The sequence below is a fragment of the Ambystoma mexicanum genome, chromosome 7q, assembly GCF_040938575.1.
Source record: "Ambystoma mexicanum isolate Mex_15411 chromosome 7q, UKY_AmexF1_1, whole genome shotgun sequence".
Lineage (NCBI taxonomy): Eukaryota > Metazoa > Chordata > Amphibia > Caudata > Ambystomatidae > Ambystoma > Ambystoma mexicanum.
The window spans coordinates 703,500,091-703,527,360 of NC_090941.1; the positions used below are offsets into that span (position 1 = coordinate 703,500,091).

General features: G+C 43.6%; 1 protein-coding gene across 2 annotated transcripts in view; it reads left to right on the top strand.

The window, feature by feature from the left end:
• The window catches only part of MICU2 (mitochondrial calcium uptake 2), a 1,758,017-nt gene extending 1,739,306 nt beyond the window's left edge, over window positions 1-18,711 (top strand). Inside the window, exon 12 of one of the 2 annotated variants that reach the window (XM_069640674.1) lies at window positions 17,896-18,711. In XM_069640674.1, the coding sequence (XP_069496775.1) occupies window positions 17,896-18,000 (105 nt within the window). In that variant the 3' untranslated portion in view covers window positions 18,001-18,711. Of the gene's footprint in view, window positions 1-17,892 lie in introns of both variants that reach the window. The other variant, XM_069640673.1, reaches the window with a different exon arrangement.
• Window positions 18,712-27,270: the final 8,559 nt, after the last annotated feature.

The window sequence follows — 27,270 nt, forward strand, 5'->3', positions numbered from 1 at the left end:
CTTCATCCATTGAATTACTGTTAGAAACAAAGGCAAGAGTTTTGTCTCTTGTGTAGGCATTAGGAAGGCAGTTGCCAGCCTCTGGCATAATATGCCCATGTTCTTCCAATATTGGCTAGCTGTTGCCCTCTTATGGCCAGGTAGAACCATCATGGCAGTGACTGACAAATGCCTTTCCCCTGCAGACAGAAAAGCGGAAATAAGAGGCCAATTCAAGACACGGAACAAATAGAAGTTAAGATAGACTGCAACTGCCTTTGCTGTGTTAGGGAGAATATGTTGAGTGTTCAAGCAAGGAGGTATGTATTAAGCAAGAAAGCAGTGAGACAAGGGAAAGGCAAAGAAGGGCCAGAGGGGCTCTTTGAATAATGTAACAGGGCAGAGGACCCATGCTCTGCCGTCCTAGTAACATATGAGAGAATCAAATAGATCAGTCTTTGCAGCAAATGTTAAACGAGAAAGTAACATAGTCCAGCTCTGCATTCAGAATAACAAAGGCAAAGAAAGGCTAGGTTCTGAAGCCAGCATGAGATGGAATAAGAGGGACCAGACTCATCGTGAGAGGCTGACCCGGCCCTCGCAGGGACAGCCCACATAGCGGGCTGCCCCTCTGGCCACCCCCTGGGTCCATATACACTCCACCTACTAGGCATCCCCCGGGTCCGACACATCCTCGCCGCGGACCTTGGGAGTGCTTATAAGGGGGTGGGCTTGCGATCACTCATCCTCCTTGTTTGCTGTACCCCCCCAACCTCCCCCGGAGGACAGTCAAAGCAGCAACATCACACACATAACAGGGCTTACTCAGAGGTACAAACAAGATTTCCTCTTTCTTTGAAACCCCCATCTTTCCATTCCAAGAGACACACACATCTCCATGCCCCACACAAAAAAAAGCAATTTGCAGTTGGAAGAACAAGGCTTTAACTCCTTGATTTGGCAGGAGTCCACTTACAGGTAATCTGCCTCTTAACGAGCCAGCGTCCTAGCTGTGGCCCACTGGAAGTAATTGCTATTTCCTCTCTCTTACCATGAGCTCATAGTCAGATGAAAAATCCAGAAATGCAACATACAAAGACATGTTCTAATTTTGTGAAAAGTCGAGTTCTTTTACTAAAACACAATAAATAAATAAATAAATAAAGCAAATTCCCCAAGATGTCCCCTGTCCCCCCAGATTTTATGTGTCTCCTACGCCCCTGCATGGACATGTTTACCCTGCAGCCTGCTCTCAGAATGCCCTGCCCAATAGCCATAGATTTCAGGCTGCTGGCATATAACATTGTGCAGGGAGTCCGGGATGGTCTGCAGACTGTCGCTTACCTGCAGCACCAGTCCATATATAGCACAATCACAGCAACTTAGACACAGAAATTATTGGCCCCTTGGGAACAACATTGAACTTGGTTGAACTACAACTTGACTTGAAAATAGGCCCCCACCAACCATTATTGTTAAGGTTAGAGGGTCAAATGAAAGCAGGTTAGGGGGGGAGTCCTTCTAACCCCTTAAAGACTGCATCTACTAGTTACTGTTTCAATTGTCTGGATAATCTTCGAAGGAAAATATTATCCCTCGTTTCCAATTCTATACATCCACATCAGGAGAATAGTTCTAATATGCCAACATGTGTTTTGCAACATAGGTCTAATATTCATACAATACCTGTTACGAACTTCTTCTGGGTTGTTGGAACATTATTTGCAATTGCAAGCTTGTCTATGGTATTTCTTATAGTGCATTTCACATTGTATAGTTTTGTAAACTTGAATTAGAATGTTGGTTATATTGCTTAATTAATGAATTTGTTTTCTTCAAAGTCTTTCCAAATTACACAATAAGCATGTGGGGTTCAGCGTTTGGTCTAACCTGGATGCAGCAATAGTGGAATTCCTCATATGCTGATACACAAGCACACTTAAAAGCACAATACGGATTCCACATGTTCATGTTGTATTCAACTATTAATAATATAAGCTATCAACTGAATTACTTACCGGGATTCCAGATAAGACACAATGAAATTAAAGGATTTGTACAAGAAAACACACTTCTGTTAAGTGGTGAAACTGGGATGTGGGCAATTTAGGTACTTGACCACATATCTTGCCTGGTTTAGTTTATTTAGAGGTCTATTAAGGTTTTGGTTTCATGTGCTATTTAGGTGTTATGCTTCAGCTATCTTGGCTCCTTCTTCACAGCACCTTTTTTGGTTTTAGCATATTTTGGTGGCTATTGCTCTATTCTTTCTTCTCATTTTCTTGCACACCTCCGCACCCGACTTTGAAACTCTCCAAACTCCTACTTGCACCCTAGCACCTATACATGCTAATAACGTCAGTAAACGCCAAAACTATTGGCATTGTCAATGCGTGTTTGATGCTGTTATTGTTTTCTTATTTTTTTAAGGAAGCACAATATATGGATATCCAAAACCACAGTGGTAAATGGGGCATATGAAGAACACCTTTATTTTCCCCTATTCTTACCATAATATTTGTACAGCTCAAATAATTTCTGGTAATAATTCTCATTCAGTAAACCTCAGAGTCCTGTACTTTATTACAACACTAAGATCACCAATCCTTATAATTCAGAGGTGTGTCGAAAAATCAAATCTCCTTGTGCCCCTTATCTTTTTCAACCCTTTCCATCAACTCCCATACCCCAACCATTAAACAGCATACAAAGAAAATACACCTTCACTAAGTTTGGTCTATGTCAGATTCCCACCCACATTGACCATGGACATTGTGAAATGGGGTAGTGCCAGAAGATCTCCATGCACCATCGAGCCATCAGGAATCTTTCTCTATCCAGGTCATAGTACCTGCAAATCAATCTACAGACATTGATCTTGGGCACGTCCAGTTATGCGTAACCAAGAATAAACTCCATTTAATATCAGTATCAGAGTGTTGCTCATTAATCCAGCTTGTTAACTTCTCATACTTCATGCCCCCATTCAGTCTTCAGCAGGGGGCGAGGGGTGTCTTTTACACATGCTCTGGCAGCCAACAACAAATGGTGTTATACAGCAGGTAATTTATCGCCTCTACCGGTAAAGAGCCAAATGCAATTCATAGTGACTCTAAAGGTCTTTTTTCTCCATCCAGGCCCTTAATCTAGGACAGGACTTCCGATCAATAAGACTGAACTTTCATGCAGGACCACTATACATGCCTGTAGGCTCCTGCCTCATCACAGGGCCTCATTACACGGATGGCAGAGAACCATGGCTCTATTAGCGCCCTGGTTCATGCCGGTAAAATACCGACACCGCCTTGGCGGAAAGGAGAATTACTGCCCCATTCCAAGTTTGGCCGGGCGGTAATTCCCCATTCCACCATTGCCCTTTCCCAATTCCCATTTTTGCCCCATAAGGCATAATAGGAATGGGGAAGGCGCTAATTACGGTACCGCAAATTGCGGTACCGTAATTAGCTCCCTGGGTCTCTTTGCGGGTTGGTTTTTAACGCCTGCAAAAAGCAGGCTTTAAATCCCCCAACCCGCAAAGGGACCTCGTAGTAAGGCGGTAAGGATTTACCGGTACCGGTATTTTACCGGTACCGGTAAATCCTTACCGCCATCCGTGTAATGAGGCCCACAATCTTTCCAACATAAGGTACTCGTACCCAGAAATATTTTGGACAGTCTTGCAGGTGGAGCTGAAACTGGGGCAACAGCTTTATGCCATGCAATTTGAATAAAAAACAAATCAGGTTTCTATAACCTGTCGCACCTCAGACAAATGTCTTATCAGTAACCCCCAAGTCTGCTTGCGAGCATGGTTTTAATTTTGGAAAATTGGATTTCGTACCCTTTAAACTAGCTGCAAATATTCTAGATATGCGTCCCTTCTACAGAGCATATTATTTTGGACATCTTCCAAAGTTGTCAAAGACCTTTTTTTTTCTTAGGCGCACAATGCAAACTCCATTTTATTTGGGCGCACGACTCACTTTAGTAGAAGGTATTAAAAAAATAGGCTTATTCTGCTTTTCGCGGCTTTTATGTTTGAGATGTACTGTTTCTCCATAGCTGAACAGCTCATTGTAAATCCGCTTCAAACCAAGCCTAGAATTGAACTGCATGCAGCATTTCTGCCAAAAAAGGGGGCCATAGCGATCAGTGGTGTGGGCCATGTGGAGATTGTCTAAGTGAGGCTCCCATTTCTCCAAATCTCCCATCAAGATTCCAAAACCAGATCCTTTCTAATGGTGCTTTGCAGGACCATTTTCGGCACCCAAAGTGATTCTCCTACTACGATGGAGTGTAGAACTCTATTTTCTATCGTAATCCATTGTTTCAATGGGGTTTTCTTTAAATGATCAGGAATAACTCTCAATTATGCAGATATAAAATAAGTTTCAAAATCAAGAAAGCCAACCCCTCCTTTCAAGGGAGTTCAATTATGGTGTTATAAGAATTTTTTTATTTTTTTAGCATTGAAAGATAGCAATGATTTTGTTTACATGCAAAAAAATCAATCAGGGATTTGTATAGGTAGGGCAGTAAAGAGAAACAAGAGCCTGGCGAGAACCTTCATCTTTATGGTGGATAAGCGGCCCATCCAAGAGAGCGCAGGTGATTCCACCTGGAATGATCCTCCTTATTTTGTTCCCATAAAAACGAAATATTATACGGTATAATTTTGCCAGGACGTTCTGGAAATGTTCACCCTCTAGTACCCTCTCTGCTCTGAGTGTGAACTGGAAAAGCAAATTGTTCTGCTCTAGGGATTTCTTCCATGGGGATCACGGTGGATGTATTGATTATAGAGTGAAACTTACAAACCCTTAATGCCTTTGTGCTGATCCCTCTGATTCCTTTAATTCACAGGTGACTCAGAAAGTTTGGGTGAACGTAGATTCTGGTCGCTCTAGACTGGGCCCAGAGTAGGTGGTACCCATAGCTTCTTGATGTCTCATTCTGCCCTCCATGATGCCTCCCAGAAAGGATGACCCTGTTCTTGCACTAGGGTGAGGAGGGTCCTACATCCCAGCCTCAGCAGCCTGAACCTTCATACTTGGCTGCTGAGTCTAAGTTATAAGGAGTGGGACTTGCTACAACAGCATCCTGCATGTGCTCCTTTCCACTCTGATGGCTGCCACCATCTGTATATTCCTGAAGGTGGCATAAGGTTTCGACTTGTTGTAGGTACAGGGGTCTGGACACATTTCCTGTAATAGATTTCCTATTTTCCTTTGTGGGCTTGAAGATTGGCACTGTCAAGGGGTACCTGGACACCGTTTCGCTCTTTAAACAGACCCCTCAGCAATGCTCTTTCATTATCTCCACAATTTTGCAAATTTTGCAGTTTTCACGTGATTTATGTAACCAGTTAACCCCACCGCAATAATATGTTCCTGTGTGGGATTGGAACTTAGTTTTGACCCTTTCTATGGGAGCTCCGTTTGAGACCCCGCATTCATGTTCTTTAAGACTGGTCACCCATATCGTGATTTTCCTGTTTGCAATCACTTCTGCAAAGTGGGCGAGTGAGGTCCAGGCACTCTTCATTCCGGGTGTTTTCCAAGATGCAGGTGACATCGGAAGGGAGACCGTCTTTCCTACCTAATGATGTGTCAGAATTTCATCTCTCTTAGAAGAGCCACTGGCCAGTGTTTTTCCCTCTGCCTCATCCCTTGAAGACTGAGGAGAAATTCTATCTGCTGGATCATTTCTGGGCCCTCAGCAACTGAGTCTTTCAGATGAGGGACAACAGGAAAATTGGCCATCTCCTTGTAGGTTGCACTGGAGCGTGTGCTGTACAGCTGTTACTAAATAGAACCTGTTGAGATGGATCATCCTCTGCATTTTTTTATGTTCTAATGGTGCTAGAAAGCATGTGTCTGATGTTCCCACCGCTTATTTGACTAGGCTTCTGGGAGCCACCTCTGCTCTGCAGAGGGTGGTCCCTGCCATGGACATCTGTCAAGCAGCTACATGGGCTTGCCAAACATTACTGAATGGATTCCCTGTCAGCCCAGGATGCTCGCTTTTACTGAGCTGTCCTTCAGAATTTTCTCATGTGGGTTTATGTTTTTTATCACTCTCCTTCCTCCTCTGGATTTCTCTACCACGGTGGGAGTCTATACATTGCAAGTCACTTCAGATCATGAAGGAAATGAGAACTTGCTATGGATGTCCAGGAAATTGAAAAAGAAATTAAAGATACAGAAACCTCTTCAATATGTGCAATAGAAGTTACAGGACTAGGTTGCTAGCATTCTGATTGGACGGGGAAAGGTCATAACTCAACACAGCCTAGGTTATGATCTGTGGATCTTACAATGCCAACAATGGAAGGTGAAAGGGTAAATATGGAATCAAATGAGTTGGTTAAACTTTATTAGTGTTCAGGGATGACAGGGGAGGATTACATGGATTTGAATTGGTGTTCCAGAATGAATTGGGGAGGTGGGGGGGGCTAGTGGGATTCGGCAGTGGGGATGGAGAGAGTTTGGAGGCGTGGGGCGTGTGGGTTGAGACAAATATTTTAAGGGAAGGGCTTGGGAGAGTATTGTGATGTTAACTGGAGGAAATATGGGAGATGACCAAGAATCATGGAGTGAGAAACTAGGAGTTAAAAACTAAAGGAAGGATTACGAAACAATGAACGGTTAATGTTTGAAGGTTGAACAGCCCCAAATAGAGCATGTAACTGTTAAAATACTTGAAAACACTGATATAATACTGTTACAGGAGACACACATACTGCTTTGTGATCAAGGCAGATTATGGAATGATCAATAAAACACCCAATTCCACTCCAGCAATAAGGGTAAGAGAGCAAGGGTGCTGTCACGATACATAGAAGGGCAAAATATAATGTGGAAGAGATAGTTTCAGATAATGAAGGAAGACTTGTGCTAGTGAATTGGTTATTGGAAAGAGAATGGTAGACATTGGCATCACTCTTTGCTCGTGATAAAAAAAAAATGTCCTATTGGCATTTTTGGAGACCTTGAAGGAGTTTCGAAAGGGGAATTAGAAGTCAAGAAGGCTAGATCAGAACAATCCTCAGCTATGGTGAGGCAAACTACTGGAAAACTCAGAGTTGACTGAATAAGGAATTATTGATGTTTAAATGTTCTGTCATCCAGAAGAAGTTGACTTTTCCCAATGTTCATACACATTCGGAAATTGACTATTTTTGCCTTGTCAATCATCCTGAGTAAAGTGGTGGGTATAGGTATCATACGTTGAGATCATTCATCATAACACTATGATTGGGGCGATAATCTGCTGGAGGGGAAGTTAGAGATTGGTTGAATCAATCTTAAACTGTACCATATAGGAAGGATAGATAGGGGCAATGCATTTGTCTTGGAAGCATGACAATGCAGTGCAACACAGGTTTGAATCCCGATCCGGCGCTTAAAACCCACTCACTGTTATTAAGTGCGTTATAAATGAACAATAAAATAATTAATAAAATACTATAGTTCTGAGTAATATCATGAATACAATTAAGTTACCTGATGACCAATCATGTAGGGAATACATACCCAGGCATTCATTGGGATGCATTAAAAGCAGTTGTGAGGGGGTAGCCTTCTATCCAAGGCTCCAGCGATGAAGCGTACAGGCAGGCTGAAAGAGGAAAAGGCTTCTGAAGGAGATAAAGGAGTTAGAACGGCTACATAAGAGTACCCCCTCAAGAAGAAAAGAAACTGGTGTCAGTAAGGGGACGGTTGAAAGCTGTGAGAGTAAATAAAGCTGAAAAGCTATTGTTGAGATGAAAACTAACATTTGAAGAACAAGGAAATGCAGCGGGAAGAATATTGGTGAGTAGGCTAAAGATGATAGCCAATGAAGCTTACATTCAGAGAATGTATAATGAGCAGGGGAAGTAGAGTGGGAAAGGAGAGCATATGAGAGAATCCTTCAGGAAATGTTATTCATTTCTGTTCGCAGAATGCAAAGTGGATACAAAAGTGCAACATCAATATTTGGGGAAAGTATCACTTCCCAAACTTACAGAGGAAGATCAATTCTGATTAGACCAGTAGAGGAGATTGAGGTACCGGGAACTATTCAAGGACAAAAAATTGGTGAAAGTCTGGCCCATTTTATAAATGTATGGTCCCAGATTTATAACACCCACTAACTGATTTATTCAAGTACTTTAGGGGAGGAAACAGTTTAGCGCAATCCATAAAAGAGACTTACATTTCTTCAAATCTGAAGTAAGGGAAGGACCCATGCAACTGTGCCCGTTATAGGTACATTTCTCTTCTACATTTGGATATCAAAATATTCATAAAATATTTGCTATAAGATTAGAAGATGTAATGCAAACCTTTTGAATTCTGACCAATCGGGATTTATTAATAGGATATCCACTAGTGATAATATCAGAAAAAGTGTGTTAATAGCCGAAAAAGCAAGTAGAGGACCTGTCCCATCCATACTTCTCTCCCTGGATGCTGAAAAAGCATTTAATAGGGTGGGCTGGTCCTTCTCACATAGTATTGCTGAAGTTTGGCCGTGGGCCATATATAATGAACATGATAATTATATATAACATATAGCGAAAATGTAGATTAGGGGCCCCCTTACTGATCAGTCCAGCTTTATAGAGGTACTGGGCAAGGGTGCCCTTCATCACCCATCTTGATAATGGAACCATTTGCAGAAAGGATCAGAAGTAATAAAGAAATAAAAGGAATAACGATACAGGTGACACAATTCCAAATGAACCTCTCCTCAGATGATATTTCATCTATGAAAGACCCCTCCAATACAGTGCCAAAAGTTATAAGAGAAATCGAAGAATTTAGTAGAATCTCAGTTTTCAAGATTATTGTGGGGAAAATCAGAGATTTGAAGTTAATCCATTCATGAGACACAACAAATGGACTTGGTGCAACTGGCCCCATTCAGCTGGGCCACACGGTTGTTTAAATATTTAGGTATAAAGATCGGGAATACCCAACAGTTAACTTACTCTGAGATATTAAAAAGTATCAGAGGAGAAATCGGCACAGATGGCAGTGTGTGTGTGTGTGTGTGTGTCATGGGTAGGTAGAATTTACATAGTAAAAAAATGATATACTGGTGGTTTGGGCGGGGGTGTGGCCTAGCAGGAGCCTGCTGGAGACTTGACTCTCAAACTCCACAGCACTGCGAGAAAAGAGCATGAAAACTACAGAGCTATACATCAGAGAGTGTGGTGGGCCACTCGTGAACCAGGCAGGGACATAAAGCTTCAGCTTTAATTGGCTGGTCTCCAGTAAGAAAGGAGAAATCATCTGACCGAGTTTGGTGCTCAGAAATGCATCTTGATCCGGCAAGATGGCAGACCTGGGAAGAGAGAGGCTGTGAAGGAGAGGAGCCAGAATCGTGAGGAGGCACAGTGACATTGCAGTTTGTGATGGAGCATGTGGGGTGAGGCGATTTTAACCCTGTACCGTTACTGAGGCGAGAAGATAAGGCACAGAGCATCGACCAGTCTCCGGCTGGCTCGTTACTGTGGCGGGAAGACTAGCCGCAGAGCATCTACTGGGTTCTGACATGTGGAGAGCGAGGCCAAGCTATGGGGATGGAGCACACGGCCAGGGAGGTAAGCTGGTGACAGGAGAGGCTTCAACTTAGAGTACACAGTCCTCTGGGCAGGATTGAAAACAGTATACCGTGCAGGGCTCCTCGGGGAACAGAACCTTCTAAATTCCCCTTATTCCTTCATTCCTTTCTGATCTTGGGAAAGTAGACGGAGACCAGAGAACTGTCAGGAGTGGGACAGCAAGGCTGACATTTGGCATCTGGAGAGGTCATAGGTTTTAAGAAATAGTGATTGGGGGTACAGCGCTGGACGAATGCCATCAACTTACAGTCCATGTCCAGTGATGCCAAATACATGCAGACAAAAAGATCTGAGTGAAGCAGGAAAAGGGGACCCTCCCTCCAACAAACCCAACAATGGGATTCACTGGAGGCCAGTCTGCCGCAAGGTAACCCGGGTGGCACGCACAGCCCACACACTGTACCGACTACTGAAATTGGTGTCGGGGGGCTTCCACACATTTTACAATGAGCCCACGTAAATCCAAAGGAATAATGTCTTTCATTAAAGTTCAACATCATCTACACCCATTAGATCTACGCCAGCACACATGGAAGAAGACGCTCAACCAGCAATGAAAGGAGATGTAGCCCATTTGCTACAGGTATTGCAGCAAGAAATAGCCACATCCATGCAACAGATGGACGTCCCTTCAGGTGCTCGATCACAATGCTCATGCGACTGAACAGTGACTTAGCGATCTCAAACCAGCATTTTGTGAGGATACTTATAACCAATCTGGCTTGGAGCTGGTTACTCAAAATAGATTGAGGAGAAGCCGTTTTAGGATCTGGGGATTCCTTAAAGAAAGTTTGAATCAAGAGCTCGAGGAATATGTTTGAGCCTTGTTCAAGGCAATTATTTGAGATGCATCTGGAACTGATTTGACGGTGGACTGATCCCAAAGGGTGTTAACTATCAGCAGGGTAAGGGCTTGGTTCTGGATGTGCTGTCAAGGCTGTTTTTTTTTTTTCAAATCAAAAGAACTTGCTAGATTGCAAGGTGATATCTGCTTCAGAGCAGCCACCATTAAGCTATTCCAGGATCTAACCTTGACAACCATCTTTCGAGAAATGAGGCCTCTCACAAGCTGACTGCAACAGAGGAATACCTTATATCAATGGGGATATCGCTTTAGAATAATATTTTCATATGACAGAACCCAACACCAGTTTTCTTCACTTCAGGCGTCGCTGGACACTCGTAAATCCCCAAACGGAGATTAAAATATCGGAATTGAACAATTCATCATCGACTTAAACGGAATGGACTTTGACAAGATCTATGATGGAAAAGTGTCAGAATTGGAATACACCCTCAATGGATAAACGAGAGAAGGGTTGACTCCACCAAGCCCCGTGAGCAATGTCATTTGGGCACAAAGATCATCTCCCTGATCTGGTTCAGGGGTGGACCCAAGTGGTTGCAATGTTTGAGTAGGGAAATGCAGGTTTGGTAGTACTTTCAGTTATGGTAATGATAATAGTATAAGATAGTTATTCAGTTGCAGTGGGGAGCATGCATCCCCAGTTGGGTACTATACCTCATGTTTCCCCTTTACAGGGCTGATACTTTTCTGGTTTAACATAGGTTTTTTACTGCTATTGTTTCTTATTCTGTTTAAATATTGAGTTCTTGGCACTAAGACTATTTTACCATGGGTGGGTGAAAGAGGTTAAGGCATGATTCAGGACAGAAAGTTTACTAGAAAAATCACAATTGGCTGGGAGACTGCTGGACTGGAGAAATTGTTAAAATGATTAACCTTAAAATAGTCTCCCTGAATGTCGAGGGCCTTAACCCTTTTGTAAAGAAGAAGTGTTCTCATTAAGCTGTTGAAGCTGGGGGCAGATGGCGCATTACTCCAAGAAACTCACCTCCTCAAAATAGATTTTGGTCCAGACTTAGGCCAACATTCTTCCTGCCCCAATTATTTGCATCATCGGCAGACAGTGTCTTATAAGAAGCTGGCTGAGAATAAAGATTACCAGGGCAGGTTTATGGGGATTACCATAAACTGCTGAGGGAGAGACGTGTCAGTCTTCTCACTCTATAGTCCCAACAAACAGGAGGAGCAATTCTATGATAGAATTTCCACACAAACAGCCCAATTTCAAACGGGAGAGCTGATTGTAGGCGGTGACTGGAATGTGGTGTTAAATGCAGACCTAGATCGATCTCGTCCACCAGGCTCTTGAGAAACACATTTACCCCCACCCCTCCTTTCAACAGGCTATGTCAGACCTATATCTAATTGCCGTTTAGAGACATAATTTCCCAAATACAAGAGATTATACACATGTTCATTGTAGCTATTCAAGATTGGATTACTTCATAATTACACGCCCACTGATATCGATTTCCACTCCCTCTACTGAACTCAGTACACTCTCAGATCATTCACCTATCACGTGCTATTAGATTTGGTCAGCCAGCAAGCCTCTAAACCCTTTAATTGGCATAGCAACGATTAATTACTTGGCGATCTACCATATAGGTCCTCGATTTAACAAGGATTACCCAATATTTTCCTGAAAACACGGTCGCTGATAACCTAAAAGATACATTATGGAAGGCTTTCAGACCTACAATTAGGGGAGAACTCATTAGTCGGGCTTCAGCAAGGAAGAAAATGACCGTTCCGAGAACAGAGGCAGAAACACGGGTACAGTCGCTGGAAACCTGGTACAAACTTGATGGTTCGCCAAATTACAAATCGCTAGAGCAGAGATGAAGGTATTATGGGCCTCCAATATCTTTGACAAACTATTGAAAACTAAACAACATTATTTTAACACTTCTACCAAGGCATCACGACACCTTTTCTGTTCACGTTTTACAATATGTACAAACAAACTCATAAAAAGTTAAATGAAAACAAACCGAACACAAAAAAAAAGATTTACATCACACAAAGTACATAATGGTTCTATCATTATTATCCCAAATTATATTCCACTTTCAATAAAGCGTAATCAAACCCCTCATACATTTTCAATTTCTTTTGTCTACCCCATAGAATTTTTTCAATAAGAGATATTCTTCACGGATCTTTATCCATTCTGTTTTGGTGGGAGGTTTAATCGACTTCCAGCTCCTCAATATTAATGTTTTGGCAGCTATAGTACCTCTAAAAAAACATTTCTGAATGTGTGTTAAGTGCTCTATATGTGAATCTGAACCCTGAATTAGTGCCTCAAAGGAAAAGTCTGCATCTGTTCTTAAAACCGTGTTAATCATCATATCTATCTCCTTCCAAAATATATTAATGCGACAGCACTCTCATATCAAATGTTCCAGAGTGCTCCTTCTGTGATTGCAGCCCCAACATGCATCTGAGTCTCTCAAACCCCTTTCTTTTAGATTTGCCGGAGTCCAAAATACTCTATTGAAGAGTTTGATTTGCCTCGCTCTATCATTCCAGTTGAGTGATATCAATTTAACATTTTCACCTAAGCATTAACATTATTGTTCTAAGATTTCTTTCCTTATTTCTTCTGACCGTTTTGTCAGTATTGCAGGATTACTCATGCTCATGCAACAGTTGGCTTATAAGATGAAGGCCCAAAGAACAAGAAATGCAATAGAGGCACTTGAGGAAGTATGGCAAACATACAGGTCACTGAACCCGCAAAGATGCCAACACACTCAAAATACTAGGCACAGCTAGTTAGGGCAGATCAACTGGAGTATAATACACAGAGGAGTCCTTAATGTATGCAGCTGTGCTTCCAAAAGCTGTCTGAGCAGGATAAGGAAACCTTAGGGGCCCCAATTTCCCAAGAGAAAATTGCACAAGTCATAAAAAAACCTGCCAATAAGTAAGGTCTCTGGTCCACAGGGAAACTCTGCCCTTTGTTATAAACAATTTTCAGCAGTGACTGCATCACCACACCTGGCTGTCCTCTTCAATAGTTTAACATGCACAATTCTCAATGGGAGAATCAACATTTGTTTTTGTTGGTAAAACCAGGAAAGGATGTGACAAAATGCAAATACTATAGGCCTATTGCAGTACCCCATTATGATGATCGGATTTACTCCAAAGTTTTAGCAAATTGATTAGCAGCAGTCATCCCAAATCTTATTCACATTGACCAGACAGGCTTCATCCCAGGGAAGCAAGCACACAATAATATTTGTAGAGCAATGGTCATTATTGACGGGGCGAAAATAAATGATACTTCCCTAGCGGTATTCTCCATTGACGCTGCGAATGCAATGGACCATGCCAAGCGGATATATCTTAGGACATTAATATTTCCGTTTTGGTGCAAATTTGAAAAGATTTGTGCTGGCCAATTATGTTCTCCTATCCACGAGGGTAAAACTAAACAGCAGTTTATACAACTTATGTGGCCAATTCCATTGACAAGAGGTACCCGACAGGGGTGCCCCCTATCTCGATTACTATTCACACTATCTATAGAGCCTTTAGCTCAGAGAGTCCACTGCACCATAACTAGAAAAAGGAAATCTCCCAATCACAAACCAAAATAGCATTGTACGCAGATGATCTGTTATTTTTTCATGCACAATTAAATTACAACCCTACCTATAGAAGTATCTATGCTAGAACTGTTCCATAAGGTGTCTGGCTTTAAAATAAATTGCACCAAATCACATATTTTGAACATTACAGAATTGATACTGGTAGTGAAGACCTTCAAAACAAAATATGATGTTCGATGGAATCCGGATTTCCTACCCTATTTAGAAATCGACTTAACAACAATTCATGCACGGTTATATGAACAAAATATTCCAAAATTATGTAAGAACCCAAAAGAGGATTTAATATGCCGAGTGAATCAAATAAAATGTCCTTGTTGGGCAGGGTCACAGCAGTAAAGATGACTCTCCAGCCTAAGATTTTTTATCTAATGTAGGCCCTTCCTGTGGTGTTTCTGAAAAAGACCCTACAAGATCTACAAACACACATTTTTTAATTCATGTTGGCTAAAAGATCACCTAGGGTAGCCCGCCAGACGATGATTAAAACTAGAGAACCTGGTTGGCTGGAAGTACCTGCCTTAGTTATCTATATGTGTCTCAGTTGGCCCTGATCTTAGATAGTAACTTTTTAACAGGAAGCCAAACAGTGGGTAATAATAAAACAGTATGGATTAGGAACTCCAATACATGAATGGTGCTGGATCTCCTCAAGGGCCAGGCGGTGCACATGGACAATATTTCCTGCTAAGCGGGCCCTGATCTATTATTGTGATGGAGCAGAGAGGAAGTATAAATCAACTACATTCCCCTCACCACTTGATCCAGTTTCAGAGAATTCACCCCCCACCTCACCCCCCCATGTTTAAACCCGATGCATTACAATCCATGGCGGGAGGGCCGACTAAGGAGATTGGGGCAATTATTTACAAGTGAGAGGTCTATATCCTTTAACGAGTGCAAGCAGTTATTTAGTCCCCCAGAATCGACTAAATATACTTATATAGTTAAGACATTGGATTAGCTGTTCTAAGGTAACTCCAGGTGCAAGCAGAGACGCAACTAAATTTGAGGATCTGTTTATAGGAGACCCACCAAGTCGAAAGATCTCCTCTATGTATAAGATCCCTTATGGTAGCTGCTCTCACACTCATGACACAATTGGGAAGTGGATATTGGGTATCCCATCAAACAACTGGCATGGTTTAATATTTGGACTTGAGCGTCAAAATCTTCGAACTGTGTACAGTTGAAAGAAAATACTTACAAATCACATTGTCATTGGTATCTCGCTCCATGAAGGATTCATCAGATGAGTCTGACAGCCTCCCCTAACTGTTGGTGACGAGGACAGGCCACTCTACATATTCAGCAATAATGGAAAGAAGTGCTTTTACATATTAGAGCCTTTAACAATACTTTTGGGAAATGAGGACCCAGAGGTCTGCTATAAACTATCTAGTAAGAGTTCTAAACTGGTGAGGCACTATTTAGTGGCAGCCAGGGTTAAAATAGCCCATAACTGGAAGGTAAATGCAATTCCGAACATCTGGGAATGGTGGTTGAAGATCTGGTTTTGAGAAGTCATGCACAACATTGAGGCCTCCATTAAGAGTGAGATGCCAAGATACTTGGAGGCTTGGAACCCATTTATGCAATTTGCTCAGGAAATTTACTTCCCAAATGTACACCCCAAACCTCATGTTTTTTGGGCATTTACATTTATATAGAAGGGTCTTAGAAGTTAGGGGAACCGATAAAGCACGGGAGATGGTGAAGAGATATGGGTATTGCGAGAATTTGAGCCGATAGCCTCTCGAGGTGACTAGTTCATAGACTTCGAGGTGTGGTGTCCCACCCCCCCCAAAATAAAATTCTTTGGACAGATGAGAGATCCAAAAGAGAAACAAGTTTGGCACAGAGAAGTTGTAATATGCATGCTTACAAGAGCCTTGATGTAACAGGCTAATATTTGAGTCTTTGCTTTTGTTTTTTTTGGACATATGTAACATAATTTGTTGTGTACAGAAAGTCAATAAAATACAAAACAAAAAATACACTCCCCCAGACGAATATAGTTCCAAAATGTGCCAAGAGAACCCCCCTCCCCTCCAAACCCTTAAAAATGGTCACATTTTATGGGGAAAAGTCAAACCAAGGGTTGGTAGTGAGATCCTTATGGCACGCACAAAGCAAGGGGCACGTTGGAGTGCCTAGATATATTCAAATATTACCTTGCCTCCTAAATTTAGAGTTCTGGCTGAATGGATGCAGGTTAAATCTGAAAAGCATTGGATCTTTTTTGAACAAGCGGTGGCAGGACAACATATTTGGAGTCAAGTTTGGCTAAAGAAAAACAGAAACGATGTCTTAATATGAATCTGGTTAGTATTTGGTTAGTAATGGGACACTAGAAGCCTGGGGCATAATTTCTCTCACTGTTCATCCGAATCCAAAGGAATAATTAATTCACTCCTGCCATAGTAGATAAAGGCTTTAATAAATGGGTTGGGGAGGGGATTTAGGGGAGAAATCGTTTGAGGTGTGTAAGGAAGACCTCAACTTAGACAAAAAGAAAAATGTAGATATAGCAAACTGAGACACTCTGTCAATCATAAAGAAAACAGAGGGAATCTTTAGATTTTCTGAAAGTCTAGAAAACGTCTTCCTACAAGCCGAAGAGATGAAAGGTCTAACTGGGAAGATATATTCTATATTGGCGAAAGCAAAGGACTCTCACATGTAGTCTCAAACAATCAAATGGCATGAAGGAACTGCAATGTGTAGATGTGGGAGGAGGCACACAGGGGGGTACAAAAATGTATTTGCAAGCTGAAACACAGATACAAATTCTACTAAAATGGTATTTTGCACCATTTAAAAGGAAAGCAATGTTCCTGGCTAGGGATGAGGGATGTTGGAGGGACTGCATTGGGAAAGGATCCCTTAGTCACCTATGTTTTGAATGCCCCAAACATGGAGCGCTTTGGTTGGAAGTTAGATCCATAATTAAGGGAATGCTGGAATCCAATTTTATCGGGGTCCACTTTATATTGTGTTGGGCATTGATTGGCAGGGAAGCTAAATATGTAATTGTTGCTCAGAGGCTCTCATTTAAAAGCCATTTATTAACAATCAAACTGGCACCAACAACGTTTTAGAGAAAATGGGACACGCCACCTAGTGGCACTTGGTTGAAGAAAGTCTGAGAAATCCTAGCGATGGAAAACCTCACAGCGATGATGCAAGGAATTGTATCGAGATATGATGCAATCTGGGAACCCTTTGTGCATTATATGAACAGATCCGAATGGAGGGGCTCACGCCCATTCAATTTATGAGCATCATCGTTGTTTCTTGAAGACACTGATTCTGTGCCATGGACAAATATCTCTGTTACAGATACCCATGGAACAGAGCCCTATGATTTAATAAAAGAGAACTGTTGGATAAGGAACGGGAGAGGTAGGGGGAAGGGATTTTGTGCGTTCAATTATTGTTTAGTTGAATGAGTTACTGCCTGTATGTAAATTGAAAATTGTAGTAGTTTCATATGAAAAATGATCTACAAAACAAAAAAACTGAGAGGCTCTCCTTAACCATCATGCAAAGTCAGTGTGCCAAAGCCGACTGTTCTAGTTTGGCACAAAACAAACCATAGACAGGCTAGACATTACACATTGAATGCAACTCGGGGTCTAGGAGCATGGTAGAAGAGCAATTTTGGCTAACCTCTTGCAGAACACATATCTGGACATGTGTTGAGTGTGTGCCACTAGATCCTAAGCAGCAGCTTCATGCGATAAAATTGTAATGTCAAAATAAACTAAATTATATGTATTCCATGCAATGACTTGTGTTGTTTCCAGCAGGTAGCACAGCAGCAGGGAGTGCAAGGCTTCTGGAAATGTGTGAAAAGAGAAACCATCAAAGGAGCAAAAGAAGCCTGGAAGCAAACAGGGAAAAGTCCATTCTAAAAGACCTCATGTCTTGCGTCCGTGCCAATCCGTGTCTTTATACAGTGGCAAATCTCGTTCTACGTATGTCTTTCTGTAACAATGGATTTTGGTTTTCTGGTTAATACATTTTTTTTTTACAGTTAACATTTTATATTTAAGCTGTTGCACTGTATTTTTAAATGGAATTGCTGGAATGTTTTTCTATGGGATTCTGGAAAAGCAAAGTACAGTTTTAAAAAGTGGTGAAAAATGTTTACAAAATTATTTTTAACAAATCTTTTATTTTAAATGTGCAGATCACATGGGGTTTGTTTTTCTGCATTCTCGAAATATTTTGGGTGTAATTTGCTATTGCTTTGCATGATTGTGTTTTGTTAACACTATGGGCAAGGTAAGGTTTCTTGTTCAGTCTAAACTGGAACTATAAACAAGCCTCTGTGCTGGGTCCTTATTCGAAAATGGGAACTTTCTGGAAAATTCTGGAGAACAGTGTTGCACTCTTTTTTTTGTAGCTTGCCTCTTAGGCAGTGTCAGCATGGTTTTTCAGAAATAATGGTGTTGACTTTTGCACCTGTTTAATCAGCGGTCACGCCCGCTATGTTTACATAGACCTTGCGGTAGGAAGAGACGTGTATTTTATGTGTGAATCGTTTATAATCACTCTTCCATGTGTCGTTTTTTCTCAAATGTTTAATAAAATGCTAACAATAAATGGAATGTTTTTCTTGATTCACCCATCCTGTGCATTACTTTTTTATGTTCGCCTCCCCACCCCCAGCAATAATTTATAAAGCTACTAAATTGTAGGAAATTATATTGTAATTACTATCAGTGGAATTCACATAATTACAATACCAATGACATCTACTCAATAGACTGGTACTCTGTGCAGGTGAGTACTTTGCCACTGCCTTTATTTCTTAAGAAAGGAGGTCAGCATTTTACAATATTGATCAATGTGTTTTATATTTGCAAATATCCAACCTTTGATGTGTACTTATCAAAGAAATCGCTTGATCAGGGTGTGTTGTCTCAGATCTGTTTCCAATTCCTTCTCTCCTCCTCCCCTGATCAGCAATGCTGTGTTCAGTAGTTAGAGTATGAAGTGAAATCACATGCTGTGCTGTTGGGGTTCTTTCAATTAAAAGATCTATATAAATCCCACTGATATCCACAATGCAAAATCTCAGTTTGGGTTGTTCCTTTTTTCTGACATGAAGTGTAAACTAAGGAGCCATTAGAGACATAATTTAGTATTTCCAACACCTATTTCTCATTTCAAAAAATATTGGATCTCCTGTTCAATAGTATGAAATGTGTATCTTATATAATGAAACAATTATATTGTACAGTGAAATAGTGAGTCTATATACTGAAAATCCTTACATGTTGCACAATGAAAAGAAATACCTGTAAGTGATAAGATTAGATATTTTCATAAAGCTTTTTGCGATGCCGTGGTCTTGTTTACTTGAATCAGCAAGGAGTGTTTCTAAATGTCAAACTTGAACATGACATTTGGGTTATGTTCTTTTTTACGATCTGTTGACTTTATTCTCTTGTATTGTAAAATGTACAAGTATGAATTCAACGATAAAATAAGAAAACAGTCCAATAACTGGATTCTTTTTGGGAGTACGATGACTGCCTGCTAACTTTAGTTGCATAAACTGTAAGATTGCCTTTCTCATCCATAAATGACCATACTTTCAATATAGTAAAACACTGTGATTGCCAGTTTAATACACCCATTCAAGGTTTTCCTACACACATATTTATTCAACGAGTTGGGGTGCTGTTACCCAACTGCCTTGATTTAATGGCTAATTGTGTGCTCATGCTACAGATTCTTTTGCATCACCTAGAAATCAAACCTAGTCTGAGCACACTGATCTTATCAATCAAAACTAAACTAAATAGATGGCCTCACAAACTCCCAGACTCAACAGTGCTGTTCAGGAGTTTTTATTGTAACACACTAGTGAGCGTCTCTCTCTCTTCTTCCTATAGGGTCCCACCCACCTATCCTATCTGTCCCTAAACCTCAAATTGTCAACTATCAATCGATAATCCCTATTATCTTAAATATAGCTCATGTGAGGGCCGAAAGACTTTTTTCTTGGTATTGTGCCTTAACAGTTACCAGCCTCTTTTCTCTCTCTGCTCGCGTTTCCCTGATATGTCTTCTGCCTATACCCCACTCTATTCTTGCTCTTATCCCTCCTACCTTTTTTCTACACTCTTTCCTCGTCTATCCCTCTGATGTTCTTGCACTCTAATCTCACCTTCTCCTCCCTACTCTTGGCATTCTCCCCCTTTCTCACCCTCTCGTCTCTGACCCTCTCCACCTATCCTCGCTCCCCCTCTCTCCCTCCTTCTTACCTCTCCCTCTGCCTGCTCCACCTCTTCCTTCCTCCTGTCTTCTTCCTCCTATCTTCTCTCACCTCTCCCCTAGCTTCTCTCCCCTTTCTCCTCCTCTCCCCTTCCCCTCCTCACCTTTCTCCTCTCTGCGTCTCCCATTCTCTCCTTGCCCCTCTCCACTCACCTTCTCCACTTTATCCTCTCCCGTCTCCCCTTCTCCCCATCCAACCTCTCTCCTCCCCTCTTTCGTCTCACGCCTCTCATCCTAAAACACCCAAACACATACTTGCACAAAGCCTCACTCTCACCACTCTCTCTCTCTCACCATCAACACCTTAACTGTAACAATCTCTACCACAAACTCCTAAACATTCTGTTCCACTGTCTGCCCTTCACCTGCCTCTCTCAATCTGCTTTCTCCCCTCATGTGAACACCCTTCAATATGTCTTCCATTTACCAGCCTTTTATACTTCTCCCTTCCTGTTAATATCTTTCTCTCTACCGTGGTCTGGTAAGGACCAATCTATTTCTGCTCTTTCCCACTGAGATGCTGTTTTACACTGGAAGTCTTAATGAGCCCCTTTAGGCCCTACCCCCTGTTCTCACGCAACATTCAAGTCTTATTTTGTGCTCTGGATAGTTTGATGTTTGCTCAGCTCTGCTGTCTTCAAATGCTATAGTGAGTACTGTTGAGTAGACATGGCATGCAGCTCCTTGATCATGGGTATTTTAAGACTTGGATGGGACCACACCTTTCGTTCTTTATTCGTGTGGTCCATGGTGGCAACTAAGCATGCTGGTACTGGTAATTCTGAAATTAAAATAAATAACTTAGTTGATCATCGAAACAGCAAATTGTGTGATTCACAGTGGCACTGTATTCATTCAACACATTACATGCTGTGTGGGGGGCTCTTCCAACTCCCTCACCCCACCTTTAGAACAGGACTGGCTCTAGAAAAAACACTGATAGGCTGCCCCAAGCTCGGAGCGGACTCCGCCCTCCCTTGCCCATCCTGACGAGGTGAAGCCTATGACCCTGTCGCACAGGACCATAAAATCATTCACATGCATTCAATGTTCTCCAAATCAAGTGAATCAGTGGTTCAACATCAATCAGCATTGTGATGTGTGGCCTTTTGTCCTCTGGCTACACAAGCTTGAATCTCGAACAAGTCTAGAGATTATTCTGTGTAAAATGAGTTGTTTGGTGGCATTTTACCAGTTGCTGGTTTGCATTCTATGACACCTTCAACATGATTGACTGTCTGGTTCACATCTGCCCCTAAGGTGAGCCCGCTGAGAGGAGGCAGGAAGCGGTGGCGTCGGAGCGCTGTGACAAGCGCCATCAGATCCTTGGAAGTCTTCATCGGTACAATCTCATTCCCAAGATGGGTGGGCGTTACTTTCAGGCTGGTTCCCATTGGACTGAATTACATTATTGCCTGGGCAGAGGTTTTAATGGGTCTTAATCCTGATTTGCTTTTACCATAACAATACAGGCCTCTGTCAGGGTATGGTTCCCCTATGGTGACATGCATAACTGATACCTGATACTTTCTGGCTGTTAGAACATTCAAATGCTGGTGAAATAAAAGCCTCGCATATTGTCAGGGTGTAAGCATTACCTGAGTTGTCAGAACTCGCCTTCCCCTGCAGCCTTATCTACTGGGGGATGCCGGTTGTGGTCAGTTGAGTTCCTATCTGATCTTCATCTGGCTCTCTACCCCAAAGGACTTGCCTCAATCAGGGGTGGCCTCAACACCTGGGGGGGCATTGGGAGCCGGGCCAGCTACTGGACTGTTCTTTCCAGCAGGTGCCAACGACTCAAGTGTCAAGGCAAAACTTCCCTCTACCTCTTTCTGCTGGTGGGTCGCTTGTCTATCGCCAGGTGACCACGCATGGTCGCTCTGGGAGCACTGCGGAGCCCCTTCATTCATCAGCCGCACTACTTTGTAGTGGTACTGTGTTGAAAGCGGGGGCGAGGGTGGCTTGCTGGAGTTCCAAAGGCTGTGTGGGTGTCCGTGGCGATTCTTCTCCCCCCACCCCCACAATGGACTGGGCGAAATCTCTGCGAAGGTTCCACGATTCTTCTGCGGAGGCAAAAGAAAGCTATATCATGTCCGACAGCGGCCGTCCAGACATCATGGATACCTGTTAAGACGGATTTCTGAACTCTGTCCTGGCGGCGCAGAAGTTCAGAAGGCCAACCTAATTACTTGGAACAGGGTAACCTCTGGACAAGTCAGACCAATCAGGGTAGCGATCACGGCGGTCAAGACTAGGTCTCAAGAGGGGTGAGGGTGACAGAAAGGCCGCAATGAGCACACAAAGCAAGGACACTTACAAACTACTCCAAACAGGTGTTATATTAAAAATATATACACATTTATTCCAAGGCCTTTAAAACAATGACCGTAGCGAGAAATCACAATACAACTCTAGTAAACCAATACATACCATACCAATACAATATATATACAAATACAAACAAGTCTCATGCGTTAGATGCACGAAATGTGTAGTCCACCTAAAAGGTAAGGAAAACGGGCAGTGCGAAATAATGCTTAGACCCAGTCCGCCTTCAGAGGCACCTAACTAAAAGGAAGTCCGAGCCCTATGAAGAGTGGAGCCTTGTGCTCAAAAGTACCTGCACACGCTGGTGCCAACGGACAAAAGGGGAATCTCTTCGAGGGAAATCAGGCAGTTCAGTTTAGTGCACAAATGAAGAGGAACAGAGTTCCGCGACTCAAGCGCAGCCTCCACTGTGGACAGAAGCAGAGCGCGAGTACGGAAAGGCGTGCTGTTTTGACACAGCGGGGAAAAGCTATGGGCTCCTGCAGGAGGGCGACCAGTTCCTAGCTATGCTACTCACCGGTCCCCGATGCAAGCAGACCCAGGCTTCTCCGCGTCCGTTTCAGTCGCTGGCAGGTTCAGGAGAGCAGGGGACGTCTCATCGTCGTGTTGAGTCTGCAGCAGCAGAGTTGAGTAAAAGACGTCCCAAACCAAGTGAACCCGCTCAGTTTGTTACCACAGCAGGGCAACGGAGCGGCCGTGCGTATCTGAGCCAAATGTACACTACTCACTTCAGACCTGGGAACGCCAAGTGTACGAATCGTCTGAGAGTGACAAGGACTCCAAATACTACACAACCTGGCGGCGGTTACAGAGCAAGACTCCTGGGTAGGCTGGTCAGTCTGCTGGATGGCCCAGAGACGCTTCCGAAGGCTTACTAGCAGGAGATGGTGAAGATACCGAGAATAGCTGTCCCCGCTATTCCAAGGGTCGAAGTACCAGTACAGGCCTTCTGGTTCGATCAAAGGTGAAAAGGGTTTCACAAGGCGACAGCAGTGCAGAGGAGCAGTCCTTCAGCGGGTCACCAGCGATTCCTCGGTTTCAGCCTCTTGGTTGCAGGATACTTGGCTCCTGTATTCCTTCGTTCGTGAGAACTCAGGAGTTCGACATGGTAGTGGTGTTTCCAAACCCCTCTTATCCACGGTTCCCTTCGCGCCAAAACGGAGGGGACCCAATTGGAGATCCGCTCATCAACACTCACACCATACATGGACCTATCACGGACCACGGTGGTCCCAGGCATTCACACCACCCTAGACTCTCTGGCACCCAGGATGTGTATTGGGACCAGACATCCCAGCCCACATCCTGGAGGCACACACCAGGCATGTAGAAGCCTGCGAAAGCATCCGTGTTTCGCGGGAAAGTACATGCCCAAATAAGGAAGGCCCCGGGTCGGCTCGACCTGGGGAAGGTGAAGGGAGCAAGACGGTCAGCGGACAGGACAAAGGAGCCTCGTGGTCTGGCCATTTTGGGAGCCAGGCCACCATTTTGGGTTAAGCGCGAGAAACGCGCTTAAAACGCCAAAAGGAGCTCAAAACACAAACGATCGCTGCCACCATTCCCGTCTGTGAATCACTTGCACCGATCAGTTACAATCCTAAAAGAGTATCTCGGGCCTGTAGAAGGCTAGAGACCCAAGAGAGCAGTAACTTAGCTTACAGTGCCCTCTTGTGTCATGGTGCACGAAAGTCGCAACATGATAAAAGAAACTACGGAAAACAGCGTTTCCCGGTAGTGACTGTCTTAAGGGCATGTCAGTTTCCCCGTAAGAAAGGGGCAGAAGGCTGCACTTCTCTGGCAAAGTCGAGAACAAGGTGAAAAACAACGGCAAAAAGTATAGGGGTTGCCACATGGAAGGAAAATTACCAACAATTACGAAATCTTTCCTAACAATACCCAATCAATGAGTAGTACTTTGGTGGCCCTGCTGGATGAGATTCGCAGGTTTAGGGCCGATGTTAGTAAAAGAATGGACTCCTTGGACAAAAAGGTGGATTCGGTAGACGACCGAGTCCAAGCCCTGGAGGCCAATCAATCCTCAGTGGATATCCTCGAGTCTCAATTTTATGTGCGTCTGTCGGAGTTGGAGAGGAGAGAGGAGAAGGTCTCCCTTAAACTGGCTGACTTACAAAACAGGGAGCGGCGTTGTAACTTGAGATTTCTTGGTGTTCCTGAACGCGATGGGGATACGCCGGCGGACATTGCAAGAATAGTGAAGGTACTTGTAAGTAAGCTCTTCGGTGAGGGGAACACCAGTTAGCCAACAATAGAGAGAGAGCCCATAGGGCGGGTGCACCTTCGAGAGGGCCCCGGTCGATCCTGGCGAAATTCCATTATTACTCTAAGAAGGCCAAGATCCTGGAGCTTGCACGGAGGAAGGGGCCCATCAAATGGGAAGGCTCCAAAATCTCTATATACCAAGACTTGTCGGCCCTCACATTGGTGCGCAGGCGCCTCTGCAGCCCATTGACAAAATGGCTGCAGTCCAAAGGCGTGAGGTACAGGTGGGGATGTCCCTTTTCCCTCTCGTTTGAGGTGGAAGGCTGCAAGTACTCTCTGGTTACAGAGGTCGACATACATAGTGTCTCCCAGGAGCTTCTGGGTGATCCGGTGACAAGGGAGGGAAAGTCCAATGGTGAGAAAGTTGCAATGGAACCTCACAACGTAAGCAGCTTCGTGGAAAGGTGCTGCATCCGAGGCCATCGAAAGTTAAGAAGGATAACACCCTCCTCTCCTGATCAGCCAGCAACCTGACTTGGCCATGTTCTTACTTGGCTTGAGCGGATCGAAGGTTTCAGCCCCGGGGCACCTCCACCCCCCGGATCGGGGGGGGGGGTTTGCCCAGTTTCACAGACCCGTGCAAGGGGTCTCTGTTTAACTTGGTGTAGATGTTTTCTGGGGGGGGGGGTGAAGGAAGCAGTTATAATTTGATGTGTTCTCAATGTTGGGGGGGCTCGGAATGTTTTGGTCATGTAGTGTTATAAAGCGCCCTGGTGGAGGCGATCTCTGGTGGCCTGGTTTTGCGTCCGGTTCAATGTCGCAGGTATTCCAGGCGCTCAGGGAAAGGGAGGGTGGGGAGTTTGAGGGGGGTGTTTCGTTTTTTTGTGGAATATAAATGTTGGTATCAACCGCTTGGAGTGTCAGGTCTTAAGAGAGAGAAATGTTTGGTGGGGAACAGGTGGCCAATCAGTCAAGGGAGAGGTCTTGGGGGTTCTTGCATGCTGAGTGAAGTAGAGCTTAGATACTGTTCCTCTGATGGCGGATCCTGATCTTTTGCTGACGCTGGGCTCATTGAATGCTCGTGGTCTTAATTCCCCCTGGTAGTGTTCCCTAGTAGTGAGGGAGTTCAATAGGTTAAAGCTGGATTGCCACTTTCTGCAAGAAACCCACTGGGTGAGAGGTGGGGAACCGTCCATGAAAGCTAAGTCTATTCAGAAGGTTTTTCATGCGTCCTGTCATACTAAGAAGAGGGGGTTGTCAATTGTGGTCTCGTCAAACATCCAGTTCTCCCTGAAAGCCCAAAATAGGGACCCCGACGGTCGATTCATTATGGTCAAGGGGGAAGTGAGAGGTTCTAAGGTTAGCTGGTCTCTGTCTGTGCCCCAAACAAAGCCCAGGATCGCTTCTGGTTGGAAATGAAGTCTAAAATCATGTCCTTTGCTGAGGGCGCCCTTTTGGTGGGAGGGGATTTTAATATGGTCCTAGACCCGGACCGAGATGGGAGGTCTGAGCGTCCTTGCACAGATTGTTTGACACAAAGACGCCTAGCGACTTCTTTCCAGAGCATTAATGAAGAATTGGGGTTGCGGGATTCTCACTTGGTCCGGGGGAACCAAGACCCATTATTTACTTCTCTAGAATCCACTTGTCTTTCTCTAGAATGGATTATATTCTAATTGATAAGGCGCTCTGTGGGGGGATCACGGGAGCGGAGGTGGAAGTAACCCCGTGGTCAGACCACGACTTAGTTACGGTCCAGTTGGGGGTGCCGTGGCGAGTCCTTGGTCCAGGGAGATGGACCTGCAATGATCTCTGGTTGAAAGACAAAGTTGTTCCAGTCAATCCAACGAAATTATCAGTCTGCTATGTCAGAGCCTTTAGGTTTCCCCCTGAGAATAGAGAGGAAGGTAGTAGTTGTTACCTTGCTTTAAGATACACCAGGGTTGTCCTGGGGACAAGGAGCGCCTGGTCTACGGTGGAGGATGCCCATGTTTAGGATGAGTGCTACACCCGGTCTCATTCGTGCCAGTTTCCCCGACAAATTGATTTTAAAAATGCATTAAACCACAATAAACCTGACATCTTTATGTAGGAGTTTTTTTAAATTAATGATGACGGGCAGGTGGGGACAGAGTGTGCCTGGGAGGCCTTTAAGGCCACAATTAGGGGTGTTCTCATAGGGATGAGCGCGGCGAGAAAGTGTGAGAGAAGCAGGGAGGAGAGGCAGCTCAGGGACAAAATTGAGGCCTTGCGACCAAGGGGCAAACTTGGGACTCAGATGTTCCCCGGCAAGTGGGCTGAGCTTCAACAACCAAAGGCGAAACTCGCCTCCCTGTTAGTTGGGCAAA